This window comes from Fistularia commersonii, chromosome 7, assembly GCF_037954325.1.
Source record: "Fistularia commersonii isolate RoL2024-O1a breed Wild chromosome 7, RoL_Fcom_v1.0, whole genome shotgun sequence".
Lineage (NCBI taxonomy): Eukaryota > Metazoa > Chordata > Actinopteri > Syngnathiformes > Fistulariidae > Fistularia > Fistularia commersonii.
The window spans coordinates 16,369,671-16,384,343 of NC_141290.1; the positions used below are offsets into that span (position 1 = coordinate 16,369,671).

General features: G+C 39.6%; 1 protein-coding gene across 3 annotated transcripts in view; it reads left to right on the forward strand.

Moving 5' to 3' along the window:
- Nucleotides 1-548: 548 nt before the first annotated feature.
- The window catches only part of stab1 (stabilin 1), a 101,726-nt gene continuing 87,601 nt past the window's right edge, over nucleotides 549-14,673 (forward strand). Inside the window, exons 1-15 of one of the 3 annotated variants that reach the window (XM_086150060.1) lie at nucleotides 549-628; nucleotides 997-1,087; nucleotides 3,406-3,533; nucleotides 3,622-3,737; nucleotides 5,642-5,727; nucleotides 5,953-6,022; nucleotides 6,157-6,252; nucleotides 7,034-7,147; nucleotides 8,482-8,669; nucleotides 9,072-9,208; nucleotides 9,592-9,719; nucleotides 10,567-10,643; nucleotides 11,157-11,279; nucleotides 12,672-12,809; nucleotides 13,094-13,165. In XM_086150060.1, the coding sequence (XP_086006186.1) occupies nucleotides 1,034-1,087; nucleotides 3,406-3,533; nucleotides 3,622-3,737; nucleotides 5,642-5,727; nucleotides 5,953-6,022; nucleotides 6,157-6,252; nucleotides 7,034-7,147; nucleotides 8,482-8,669; nucleotides 9,072-9,208; nucleotides 9,592-9,719; nucleotides 10,567-10,643; nucleotides 11,157-11,279; nucleotides 12,672-12,809; nucleotides 13,094-13,165 (1,527 nt within the window). In that variant the 5' untranslated portion in view covers nucleotides 549-628; nucleotides 997-1,033. Of the gene's footprint in view, nucleotides 629-906; nucleotides 1,088-3,405; nucleotides 3,534-3,621; nucleotides 3,738-5,641; nucleotides 5,728-5,952; nucleotides 6,023-6,156; nucleotides 6,253-7,033; nucleotides 7,148-8,481; nucleotides 8,670-9,071; nucleotides 9,209-9,591; nucleotides 9,720-10,566; nucleotides 10,644-11,156; nucleotides 11,280-12,671; nucleotides 12,810-13,093; nucleotides 13,166-14,673 lie in introns of those variants that run through there. The other 2 variants (XM_086150059.1, XM_086150061.1) reach the window with 2 other exon arrangements.

Genomic DNA, 14,673 nt, shown 5'->3' on the forward strand with positions numbered 1-14,673 from the left:
TCAATGTGCTAGGATTAAAATGTAACAAATGTGTAATAAAAAGTCACAATCAAATAATTTTATTTGTAACAATTATCTCATCGGGAAAGAGTATTGATGAACTTGCACATAGTCATTTATACATACCTAAAAAGAATTAAAGCGACTTATTCCTGATTCTGAAGGGGGAAAGCCCACCTTCTCCCTTTCAACCTCTGTCATAGAACCATTATTATGGATTATAATCTTAAACACAGGCTCCCACAGTGGATTGTTTCTGCGTAGGTCTCTCTGTCTTGTTTTTTTTTCCTTGTTTATTCATTTGCCCGCGGTCCACTGGGAGGAAACCTGGCAGCCACAGTGAGACCGGACCAGTATCAACTAAAGAACACACAAACGGTCCATAAACAGCTAATCCATAGAGGTTTCAGCGAAAAGTGATGTTCGAACAAGTACTCTGACTTCTCCTGCAGCCACAAGGGGAGTAGGAGGAGATGATCACTGCTGGGAGGTTCCTTGTCTACCAGTTTCTGTTCTGCATTTTTTTTCCTCCTTCTCTTCCTAGATTAGTGAGGAAAAGATATGACGCCAGCAGCAGCCTCTCCAGCCTTTCTGGATTCCCTCTGCCTGGTCGGACACTGAGCTGAGAGTTAGTTCGTCACTTTTAATTTGATAACCTCCTCAAGATTGTTAATAATCCCCAAACGCCTTGTTTTCATATTGATATATATTTATAAATATATATCTATATGATATATACATATATATATATGTATGTATCTATGTTTTACACATCTTTTATTTTTCCACAGTTTTTGTGTAGTTCAGCTGCAGGTTGTTCTCAGTTTTCAAGACAAAGATAAAGCTTATTGTTTTATACTGTTTTTCCCAGCACAGGAGATGTTATCTGTGTGTTTTTTCCTGTAGGTAGTTGAGGTTGCATTTAAAGTTCTGGCTGAAAAGGGGGCTGAGGCAGAGCTTGACTCAGACCGGGTCTCCACTTGTTCTGCTGAGCAGGGCGTTGGGTTTCCCGCTGGATGTGACGTTTCGAGCCATGTTGTTGCTAGTACCGTTGCTACTGTGTCTCAGGACTTCGCTGCAAGAACAGGTAACACACACGTGTCCCACCGAGCCTCACTCACACCGGTTGATTCTCTCTGTTCTTTGCTTCGCTCACTCACACTAAAAGTTTTCCCTCCCCGGAGCCTGTTATCTATCAGAACATCTGTTCTCGGGTTAGGCTTTTTTGGTATAAACTGAAAATTTAGTAGGTAAATTGCAGGACTGAATGAAAAATAAATACTTCTTCTAATCCTTAGGTCCACATTGAAATAAGATGAACAAATGTAATTGTAAAAAAAAAAATTGCCCAAGCAGATGTTTTTCTGTTTAACCTGCATTCTTGACAGTAATTCTATGATTCTTGATACTTGAAATATCTCCTGTCAGCTTGCTGAAAAGACTAAATATATGAACATGTTTTGTGCTTTTTATCTATGGACTTCAGTTTCATATATAAAATTTTGATTTTAGAACTAGACCAACTTTTGATTAAGCACTTAACTTTTAATGTGTAGAAGATATTCAATCAAGAGAAATCATTGTTAAAATTGATACTCATATCAACATGACTAGCATGCTGATGCTATGTTCATGCACTGCTTTGGTCTGCTATGAACGATAATGTGAACAGTCCATCGGTGTGATAATGCCAATGGGTGATCGGCAGGTGTTTGCACATTTCGTTATGTTTTGTGATATTCCTTTTTAATCACTACATTGTAATAAAAAGTCATTTTAGGAAAATCATCCACACTCGCAACCACCAATCACAGTACGATAGGGGAAGGACTTGTCTGAACCACCCTTGGAAAAATCAGGAAACACGATTTCAATATGGTGCCAAACACATACGGTGTTGTGCAATGCCAAAGAGTTGAATTAATGGGTAATAATAGAAAGGTTTTGCATTTCCAACAGTATGTAAAATAAGATAAAGGAAAGCTACAAGCTGAATTTTTTGAAAAAGATTTTTGATCTAAAAGAAAAAAAAAATGAAATTCTTTATGGTATAAATGAAAGGGGTCAGGCTAAAAAAATTCAATCACTGACAGGAGAGAAATGAGCAGCATGAACTGAATGAACCAACTCACCTGCAATGGGGTAATATATATATCTAATGGCAGACCGGATCATCCAGACTCAATGAAAGGACTAAAATGACCACATTTAGAGTTTGTATTACCTTTTAGTATCTCTGGGGGAAAACAGCCCCTAAATGAACTAAATATTAAGAATATATAACATAAACAAAACATACTTTTCCCCGTGATGCCAGTGGAACATGGTGCAGTCCAATTGGCAACTAGCACTGCTTTATCTTATCTCATGCAGCTGGAAGTCTTTTTGCTGGCTGATCTCATACGCTCAATAGAAACCGACTGAGATCCAGTTAGTCTGAACAAGATATACAAGTTTGAATTCATCATCAAACAAACATACATTTCTTTTTTTTTTTTTTTGTACATGGTCAGTTTTAAAACATTTTTAAAAATACATATTGATGTACCACATCCATCATCTTTCATTTTCATAAAGATAATTGGTTTGGAATGCTTGACTTGAAGGTGAAAAGTGAAGGTCCGTTTGCTTCAAAACTCATTCACACATGAATTTAAAGTTCAACCAGTGTGCAGAATGTGACATTTCTAGTTTTATTATCTGATATTGTTGGAAATATTATTTCTGGGGCATCCATCCACCAAAGATAGCTTCATGTAACGATTCAATAGAGAGCTCTGGAAAAAAGCCTCTAAATACTCAAGTAGCGTATTCCAGAGCTGAAAAAAATCATTACCTTGATAATCGTATTGACTTAGACCTTCAACAATCAAATCATTATTTTTATCATTCAGAAAATACAGCGTGTCACTCCAGGCTGACGCGGAACGCCAACAGGTGCTACCTGATACCTAAATTGTCAACAAATTGTGTGATATTTTGATCGCCCATTAGAAAACACTCTTGGGTGTAGAGTGTCCTGTGTCCTCAGGGTATCTTGTGATTTCTTAAAACACACTACAAACCATATCCCCGGGTCTCATATATTGTTTATCATATATCTCATATATGTAGCATTCACTTCAGAATCTTTGAAGACTACCATGAAAAACATTTTACTGGTCCAGAGACTATTTGTACTATTTGCACTGCTGCTGGTCCTGCTAGTTACTGCTGATGGTGGTAACCACAGCCTCATCTGCTTCTAGATCTTTCTTGTTTTACTATTATCCTTGTTGCTGCTGCTGTAACTGGCTCAGGTTCAGCTTCTATCCCTCCTGAGGACTTGATAAATGCTTCACTGTTAGGACAAAGGCTGTTGTCTGTGGTATCAGGTCGTCATTTTGGTCCATCTCCCCCCTCCAGACTCTTCCACCTGGTCGCTGTGAAATCCAGCAGAGGGTTGAAGTTTACACAGAATGCACCTCCTGCGCCGCCATCACCTCCAGCAGCTGCCTCCACGGTTTCAGCAAAGCTTTTACCACCAACTGCAGGTTTGCTCGATGCTGAAACATGGTGATACAGTGTTTACCTGAAGTCCAAACTTCACTATGTGTGTATGTTATATGCTGTGTGTTGCAGTTACACGGTTGCAATCGGTGGCAGGGAGGTGACGCTGGACGGATGTCAACATGTGTGTTTCAAGAACTTCATGCAGCAGCAGTGTTGCGCACGATACTGGGGACCGCTCTGTCTGGGTAAAACCATCTACACAAACCACTTTTAGAGCCACGGAGAGTCTGCAGTGCTTTTGCAGAAATCCACTTATCTTTATGACGCTTCGCTCATTCAAACAAACCCTCGCTCTCTTTACACACATAACCTCCTCCACTGCATGCCAAGGCCTGGTATAGTTTGCCCCATTCTATCTGTTTACACTGATGCAGGATTATGAGTATTTTGATATTTCCAACGTTAACTTGCTCTGTTTTAAGAGCCTCATTAACACCTAATATCGTCCATATTAGTTACATATGTTTTAAAAAAAATACTTTGTATGGTTCAACAACATCTGAACACTTAAAATACTTTACAGATCCTGCTACAGATCCTGCTACTTTAATGAAACCCGCCCAAACTGAATCGCAAACGTTCAGTACTGAGATAAAATTCGAAATTGACACACACATTTATATGACCACGGTCACATGACTTAAACAGTAGATATGCGTTCACAGGGAATTGTTGTTCTGTCTAATATAAGTGTTTCAGCAGCTAATGAATCTGTGCTCATTATTTCACAAGAAAACATGATATGAGAAAACACTTTTTCTAAATGTATTTATTAACCCATAATACACAGAGGGTGAAATGTGATCAAATCCATCAAATTGGCTTTGAGGGAGATCGCTCTGCTTTTTTTAAGTTTTAATTGTAATACTTTTAATCCAAATTGGCAATTATAACAACCTATGACAATGTTATTATGGAAATGACCGATTGAAAACCCTGCAGCAGAGCAACCATGACGCTAAGGAGATGTGGGTTCTAATGAAACATGAAAAAAATGTCAGGAAATGAAGAAACCTTTAGGCTAAAAAAAAAAAAAACTCATTTTGCTCTCATTTACATCCAAGGAACCTCAGACTGCCAGGAGGGGAAATAAAAAACATGCATCAAACTAAAACTAGGGAGGTTGAGAAATTCAAATTACGTTGTGTCACCTCTCTACCCAAAAATGACAGTTTTTGTCGTTGCGAGGTAACCAAATTATCATCCGGCTTTAAGTGGAACGACTCTCTCCAGAGCTGATGTTCCCCCCTGAAGGGATTAATGAGAGGCCATCCGGGCTGCTAGAAGCAGTACGTCTCGAAGGGGGGCGTCAGTTTTATCATCAGACTTTCTTTTACCATCAATCCCTTAAACCCTTTTCCCTTCTGGATTTTGTTGCTTTTCACGCTTCCACTAAGGCTGGAAGGTAGTTACAGTCGAGGTGCTTAAAGTCTGAAATAATCCAGTGGTTGTGTATTAACTTGGATGTTTCCAATCAATTGTATTTCATATTAGTCACAGCATCATCAGCCTATCCATTTCCTGTTGTAATGATCCTGCACACAGTTTGGAACTAATTGTCAAAAATAGACACCCCTTTCCAATAGAATATATGATTTTTTTTTTTCTACTTTAAAATTACCAACAAACATCCCAAGTAAGCACGGTGGCAGAGGTGTGTGTGTGTGTGTGTGGACTTCACCTGAACCGCAGCACATGACCGGAGCATGTCCATGAACCGTTATCCTTCCTCATCGCCCAAGACAGTTTGATCATGAACTCAAACATTTTTGGACATTTTATCGTTACAAAAAGGATTGCGCAAGTTGTCTTTATTTTCTCAACGCCATCAGCTGAAGAATCTCTAAGTTCAATGTTCTAGATATTCCCCCCTCAGTCTGACCGCCTTGCTACGAACAACGTAGATATTTCACATAGTTGGAGATGAAGGTTTCATCATTTGACGTGAAGCTGTCAGATGATTCCTCTCACAGAGCGCAGTGAAACTTTTCTTAAAAACTAGGCAGAATTTTTGTGCAGTAAACAAAAACTAGTGAGATATCTCTTTGACTCATTTTATCGATCATATCAATTATCCCTCCTCATATAGCTTGCCCCAGCTGGTTCAGAAAGACCTGTAACTTCCATGGAGTCTGTATGGATGGAAACCTTGGGAATGGAACCTGCGTTTGTGATGTCAGTACCACCTCCCACCCACCCATTTCTCTAAATAAGTAAACTTTATTTATTGAATCAAGTATGAATAACTTTTTCATCTCTTTACACATGGGCAGATACCGGGTGTCTCAATGAGCTTATATTTCTGGGCTTAAAATCATATTTTTCTTTTCTGCAATGGTACTTTTCTTTCTTTGCAAAGACAAATTTCACAAAGTTCTTTTTTTTTTTTTTATTATTCAGGACGGCTTCTCTGGCTTTGCCTGCAATGAGTGTAAAAATCCAAAAGCATACGGGAAAAACTGTGATAAAGGTAGCCTTGCTCAAACACATGCACACAAACACTGTCCTCTGAAAAATCCCCATAGGGATTAGAAAAAACTTTTTACATTTTTTTTTTCTCTCAAGAATAACTTTGTTTTGTGTGTGTGTTTGTGTGTGTGTCAGAGTGTGATTGTGTGCATGGGTCGTGTGATCAAGGGCCGGAGGGTGATGGGACGTGCTTGTGCCATCCACCCTACACTGGAACACGCTGTGACCAATGTGAGAAATTGAAAAGTTGGATTTTACTTTTGTAAATGTAAATGAGAGATTGTAGTTGAATTTCAATGAATATTAGGCTGCATTTTATTCATTTATTAAGTAATAATGAGAGAATATAAAGTTCTGTAATATAGCTTCAGTACACTACACTTTATGAATCAATATTGAGAAATTAGAAAATAGTGTAAAGTCATTCAAAAGATAAATCAAATATTTCAAAAGTTGTTTTTAGTGTTGTCTTGTGCAGTGTTGTGACAAAGCAGGACTTTATGTGATGTAAGAATTAAACACATTATGTGTTTACTTGGGCTCCAGTCCAAGCCCATTGCCGCTTGATTTAGCAGTGCGACGTAAAAACCAAATATGTTATTGGATTTTGAAGCAGAAAGAGGAAGTTGAGACAACTTGAAGGAATTCAGTGTGATCATGTTAATTTTATCCCGTAAAACCATGTATTTATTGGAATATATGTGTGTGCCGTAATTGTACTTCATAGAATTGTATCCGAATGAACAATCATTAAGGAACCTATTGTGCATAAAATGTTATTACCTTGATAAAATTACAAACAAATCAGAACTTATCTGATGAAAAGAATTTGACAAATCTGTCCGTGATTAGTTCAATCAGTGACAGAGAGGCGCACATCAATCTCAGATGTTTTTTTTTTTGTTGTTATCTGATTGCATGTTTGTGAAGCTCATGTTTGTTTACAGTTAATGTGTTTATTTTCTGATAATTGCTCTCAGTGAGCTCCTGTTGTTTGTGTTGTTTGTATCAGTGAGTACCACCTGCACCAACTGCAACCCCCTTTCGTACTGCAAAGGAGAGGGAGCTGCTGCAAAGTGTGAATGTCTTCCAGGACACAAGTTGACAGAACAGAACAAATGCAAAAGTAAACTCACCATCCCTGCATGACTTTGTTGTGGATTAAATCTCTTGATCGATTTCAAAGACAGAACCCAAGTCGACCAAATTCTCACAGAAGCTGTGACTTGAAAACCTCCTAAAAGGCCAAGTTAGAGAAGATAGCCATTTGACCAAAGACTATCCATGACCTTTCAGTCTTCACCTCACTGGTGCTCAGCACTGAGGACGTTTTTCTTGTTATCCTCATCGTTCCTGTCCTTCCATCCAGTCTCACCTGGATTGTGTTAAGCTCTATGGCCTTAGAGTAGTGCCTCCTCTTTCAAATAGGATACTGTTTTAAAATGCACGCCAGGATGGAGATGCTTCTTCTTACTTTTTAGTATTTATTCCGGACAAGAATTAGTTTCCAAGAGCTAGGAGCTTTACAAATGGAAAGAAATGATAGAATAAAACGGGAACCATGAAATTAAAGAAGATTAGAATGTGGATGACTAAAGAATGAAACCTACAGAAAATCTCTGACATACATTTTTTTGTCTCTAAAAATGCAAATTTGAATGAGGACAAAATGGAAATGCACATATTTCAGGGGTACTCTGTGCTGCAAATGTACTGACAATACACTCTGTGTGTTTCCACGCCAAGTGTAGAAGAAAGTATAGCTTTGTTTGAGTGGCACGGTAAATGTATTGGTTTGGGTAAAATTGGGACACTGATAATGTGTTTTTGGTGGAATTTCCACATTTACCTAAAAGTATGTGCAGTCCGTTCCTTTGGTGCATAAATCCTCAAGATGGAAGGAATGATTCATTGCAGCAGTTTTTTTATTTGTACTACCTTAAAGAAGATAAGAGACCAGCACATCGTCTTCATTTATTCATGGAAAGAATGCAGGGATTCAAAATTCAATTGTAGGAGTAAAAAACAGAACCATGGGTGTAAAACCTATAAAGAAAAGGAGGAAAACAGGAATTTTCTTAATATAAAATGTCTGAAATATTTTTGTAAAGAGTCTCCACTTATATTTGGGGGTTGGCGTGAATTTCCCCACAGAGATTAATAAAGGATAAATTATTATTATTACATAGCTCTTTCATAACATTGCAGCTTAAATGCAGCAATTTACATGGGATTAAGGTCACTCACCCACCAGTAGCAGCAGAGCCACCACGCAAGACGCTAGCCATACCGTTGGGAGCAATTGGGGCCTCAGTGCCTTGCTCAAGGACACTTTGCAGACAGGAGCTTGGAATTGAACCGCCACTGTTCTGATTGGAGTTACTCACACAACTTAGGCACAACCGCCTTGTGGAGGCTTTATTTTGACAGACTATTCAGGTCTTTTGTTTTCCTGTCTAGGATTTTGCTTGCCAACAGACTGTGATACCAATGCCGAGTGCTCCTTACAGAGGTCAAAAATCACATGTACATGCAAACCAGACTATGAAGAAGATGGCAGGGTCTGTGTACCCAGAAATCCTTGCTCCGTAAACAATGGAGATTGTCCAATCAACTCCACCATTTGTGTTTACCAAGGTCCTAACAAGGTGAGTAAAGAGCAACCAGGGACTGAATTAGGACAAGAACATGTATTCATACCCAACTACAACTGATGGGAGAGGGAGAACACCAAAGTCTGTATTAAAACAAAGACAAAAACAACACCAAAACAAATAATTAATCTTGAAATTGTGACTTTTGACCACTGTTTCTATCTGTCCATCTGTCCTTGTGTCTGCCTGGCCTTCCTTCCCTTCCCTCCTTCCTTCTGTGTTGCTATATTTGTCATGTTTTTCTGTGTGTTTGTCCGTCTCTTCCCTCATCCCTGCCTTCTGTCTCTGTCTCACTTTTTTCCACCTCTCTTTGTCTGTCAATCACTGTCTTTCTTTCTTCATACCCCTCTTTATCCTTCTGTCTGTCCTTGTCTTTTCCCCCTCCCTGTCTCTCAGTCCAGCTGTGAGTGCATGTACGGCATGTCTCCTATAGATGGTAATCCAGAGTTGGGCTGTCAGTTGGTGCCAGCCTGCTCGGTCAACACCTGTGACCCTACAGCTGTCTGTCAAACTCAACTGGATGGACATCCAAGGTCTCTCTCGCTCTCTCTCTCTCCCTCACTCACACACACACACACACGTTTGTAGTCACGCTAACATGCACACTTCTGTCTGTGAAAATCAGCGATCAGTCCACGGTCAGAGAAAAGTGAAAAGTACGAAACAAGGATAAGAATCGGTAAACTCCTGTTTATTTGTCTCTCTTTTCCCAAAACCAAACCCAAGCAATTGGGTTTTAGAATCTGAAATCTATCCATAACAGACTTCATCTCATTGTCAACATCTTCGCCCTTGCAATTACTTAGACCACAGCAATAGACCATTGTTTTGTGTTTCGAATGTTTTTTACTTTTTCAGCCATCAGCAAAAGTCACACAACAAGAAAAATGCTCATATTGTTGCCTTCCTCTTTCAGGTGTGTTTGCATGGCAGGTCAGATTGGTGATGGTCGGCGTTGCTATGGTAACCTGATGGAACAGATAATAGAACTGGACAGAAGTGGAAGACAAAAGGAAAGTCTTACTGGAGCAGTGGCCCTGTTCGGTAAAAAAAAAAACCACTGGAATTCTTAGGCTCCTGTGTAAAAATGGATTTGGTTATCAGTTCTCATGCCGCTGTAAGCAAATGTTCTCAATTCCAGCTAATCAGTTCGCTTTAAAATGCTAAAAATTTGCCTCTTCCTGTTAGAACTGTTGAGTTTTTTTTTTTTTTAACCAAAACTGGAAGATAATGATTAAGGATATTTGTTGGTTTTACCAGCCATAACTCATAACCAACACCGAGGATGGATAATATTCTGTAACTTCCTGACTATTGAGCGCACCTGAGTATAAGCCGCAGGGGTTAAAAATAACTAAATAAATATGTGTGTACGTATAAAGGCCGCAATTGTCTATATGCCGCAGGTGTCCACGTTGTACCATGACATACTTACGCAGAGATTTTCCACAGAAACATTTTTTTTTTACTTTTAATTAAATATGTTCTGGCAATATCCATAAATACGTACTGGATTTTTTTTTTCCTAACTGTGCCTGTAACACGGCTGATGGAAAAGATTAAAAATAAATAACACAAGGAAATATCCATCCATCCGTCCATTTTCTATTCCCGCTTTGTCCTACTCCAGCTGATCGCTATCTTCATCTTCTTCTTGGCGCTAAAACCATTAAAGTTGTCTTTTTTGGCATCAGCCTCAGAATTTCATGGTAATTTCATTAGTCCGATGTGACGAGGCTAAATGTTTTTGCGGCATGAAGCCCCCCAAAAAAATCATAAATTAGTTGCATCATTGTTTAAACTTCAGTGTTCAAAGCGTGTAGGTAGCGGCTTATAATCCAGAAATTATGGTACTGTAATTTTTGAACATTATTATATTTATGTTTTTCAGAGAAAGGCTGCAGCCTCTTGCTGAGTCACAATGGACCCTTCACTGCATTTATCCCACTGTTGAAATCACCTCTGACGGTAGGTTTTTCCTTTTTCACATATTTTAATGAAAAAAAAAAAAAAAAAAAAACAAATTCAATAATCCAACCCCCAACGCCACCTCTGTCAGTTTGTGTAACTTAAACATCTCTGTGGACGTTCTCCGTCATCCAGGTCATGGTGAATTCTTGTCGAAATCTTGTTGAAAAAATTTCAGCGATAATTAACTTAAACATAATGAGTTTATGTATAATACACAATTACTCTGCACCTCATCTGTACAGCCGCTCAGGAGCTAAAAAGAGAGACATTCATACTGGATCAGAGTTTGTGGGAAGGTCAAAGGTCAAAATAAGGGTCACCAGTCTTTCCATCCTGCTATGGTGATAGAGGCTGACAGGCGTGTCTTACTGTGTTGATGAGAAAGTGCAACCTTCTGAAAAAGTTCAGGTTCCATTTGGAGTGAAGCGCTATTAACATGCTGTTTAAGTACAATGGAAAATATATATTTTCAATACTTTCAAATCACATTTCTATTCTTGCATGCTGTAGGGTTACAATGAAGAACAGATATGTAAAAATCACCTGATCCTGGGCCAGCACCTGTACAAGGATCTGCAGGGCCAAGAATTTAACCTATATGGAGGGATCACGATGAAGACCAAGGACAACAAGGTATGTCATGTTATATGTGTCTATGTATCATTTCTGTCTCAAGCTTTTATTCTTTTACAACCGGTCACAATCAGCAAAACGAAGTGATGTCATGAAATCTATTTTGATATGAGTACATACACGGGTAAAAATGACACAAGATGAAATGGGACGTTCTTATTCATCCCAAGAGTGGAAAATGAGATTATTATGCTCATGATATTCAAAATTTACATAGCAAACAAGATGAGAATTGACCCCATCTTCCAGGCTCCCCATCCTGATCAAGCAGTATATTTTTGTAATGATTCGAGACTAACAGCAGATTAGTTCAAGTGTTTTGCCTCTGATGCCCTGGCGCCACTAACATCGGCCGTCGTGAGCCCCAATTATGGTCTGTCACGAGACATATAAGAACAGAACTTGACAGAAAACAGCATAGAGAGTATATTAAGCGCTCACTTTTCTTTTCTTTTAGACCATGTTATTTAACAAGACTATAAAAGGAAATGGTTTTCTCAATGATCCAATGATTTACTGTATTCTGTCCACTGGAGAGCGCTAACAAAACAGATGCTGGCAAACCAACCTGCCTGTATGGGATGCAAGGACGTGCTGTTTCCTCATTTGTCCAAATCGTCATCTTGATGATTAAATATCACTTGAAATTGTGCTTTGTGGAAGTTTTTTTTTTTTTTTGGATCTTAGACAAACTTTGGTTTTGAAAATTGAATGTAAGGAGGTTTAAAACATTGATGAACTCACCACCAGGCCAAATTTGCTGGTCCCCAAGTGCCTCCAACATCTGGGCCCCAATCCACCCAGCTGTGGCTCCTCTCCGTCATATGTCAGTGTTACAAATGGATCGAGTGACTTAGTTAGCTGCAGAATGAAGACTGCTTTCATTCTATTTTTTATTTACTTTTACATTGTGAAAAAAATAGACTGGAAAAAATTTAAAACATGTATGAAATAATCAAAATTTTGCAAGCAAGTTTATTCATTTTTGTATTAATCCATTACGGCCCTGCCATTGACTGGCGACCAGTGCAGGATTCACCCTGCCTCTCGCCCAATGATAGCTGGGATAGGCTCCAGTAACCCCTGAGTGCAGGATAAGCGGTAGAGGATGGATGGATGGATTAATCCATTACAATTTTTTTTTTTTATGAATTCGGAACAGAATTGTAAAAAAATATATTGAGGGTCACATCAGTCATGCGAGATGATGCTAATTAATTACTGTGCTCAAATGCTTTCCCTGTTATTGCCTGGATAGTTTTGAATGAGATTTTTGAGAAAAAAAAAAAGATACTGTGAATTTCTTGCACAGATGTAGCAAGATTATGTATGTATCAGATGAACAGGCTGATGCTCTCCTCTGTGGCTTGTCTCCCTCTCTGCATGGTGTAGAAATTCATTGTGAAGGACAATCCTATGAAATATTACACCGTCGTCCAGGAAGACCTGCCTGCGTCCAATGGAATCATCCATATTATAGACCAGCCAATCATAAACACACTTCCTGTCAAGCCCTCTCGAGATGAACAGGTGAGTTTGCTTGTGGCTCTAACTAATAAATAACTTAAGGTTTTAAAAAGTGGCCCCTTTTTGTACTGTATTTTTTTCAAGGTCAGTGGTTTCAAATATAGCAGATGTTTTTATCCTTGAATTAACATCTCTCTCTTATTTCATACTTTCATGGTTGATAATGAGAGCTTAGGTAACCTCCATGAAAAATGTAACGTTGGTTGAACTATGGTAATTGATTTTGCTTTTTTGAGAAATAGGCTATGTAGCAAATATCAATAATTTCGATTTCTTCTTGTGCCCAGTTTGCAGATAAAACGATTGGAGAGATTCTGAGGAAGGATGGACGATTCAACCGTTTCCTGTCACTAGTTGATGTGAGTGCCTGTTTTTTTTTTTTCCCCAAGGAGCAAGTGGAACTCAATCACTCTGTAAAAAGGAAGTTTTGATTGAAGCACGGACTGATGTGGCTGATTCCTGTGGTCTTTTTGCTCAAGGGTTAAGTCCTGAGATCCTTCAACAACAGTATCTCTTATCTGACCCCTTAAATGCTCAATGTGATGAGTTACAAAAAACACTTCTCTGTACAGTCCTAAAGGGTTTATTTGAGTGCACTCTGCTGGGCTCTCCTTCTTTCTGCTGGGGGAATTCAATGCTCATGTGGGCAACGACGTTTGAAGGGCATCATTGGGAGGAACGTCCCCCTCGATCTGATCCTGAGCAGTGTTTTGTAACTGGATGTGCGTGTCACTGACTGTCCATAAGAAACAGGACATTCAATCATAAGGATGTGCTTATCTGCATTTGGCACTGGGAAACCCAAGGGTGCTGTTCAATGATTGACCTTGTGGTAGTGTCATTGGATTTGTAGCCATATGTCTTGGTCCCTCTGGAATTGTTAACCAATCACCACCGGTTGGGGAGTTGGCCCCAATGCTAGGCTAACATGTTGGCCAGACCTTTCAGACCTAAGCATATTGTGGAGGTCTTTTGAGAACATTTGACAGAGTCCCTAGTCAGAAAGAGCTTAAATGCCTACCTACAGCAGAACTTCGAACATGTCTTGAGGAGGGGGGATGTGGGTGACAATGACCGAGTTGGTCATGTTCCCTGCCTCCATTAATGAGACAGCAGAGCCTGTTGCAGCAGTCCGAACCCACTGGTAATGAGGGATGCTGTCAAGCTGAAGACGTCCTACCAGGCCTTCCTGGTATGTGGGGCTCTGGAGGTGATGGGTCGGCCAAATAGAATGCATCTTCGGCGGTCGCTGAGGCAACAACTCTGGCGTGGAAAAAGTTCAGTGAGGCCATGAAGGATGACTTTCAGACGGCTTTAAAGAGATTCTGGTCCCCCATTGGGAAACTCAGGAAAGGGAAAGGGGCTGGTGTGCTGCTGACCTTGATTTCAAGTATCATAGGTTGGTGGAGGGAATACTTTGAAGACCTTTTCAATCCCACAACACAATGTCGAAGCAGAGTCTGAGAACCTGGGGATGAGCTCTCCTATCTGGGGCTGAAGTTGCTGAAGTGGTTAAAAAGCTCCAAAAGGGAGGGCTCTGAGTCTGGATGAGATCTGGGTGTAGTTGAGAAGGAGCCAAAAGGAGTCAAAAGGCAAAGCTCTCAATTTACCGGTTGATCTACATCCCCAACCTTCACCTTTGGTCACAAGCTGTGTGCAGTGACCGAAAGAACAAGATCACAGATATAAGCAGCCCAAATAAGTTTCCTCCACAGGGTGTCTGGGCTCTCCCTTAGTGACAGGGTGAGAAGCCCGGCCATCTGGATGGGGTTCATGTACATGTTTGGTGACAATTTTGAATATTTTTACTCAATTTCATAAACAAAGACCCATGTAGACATTGTTTTCAACACACACTCCACAAGAT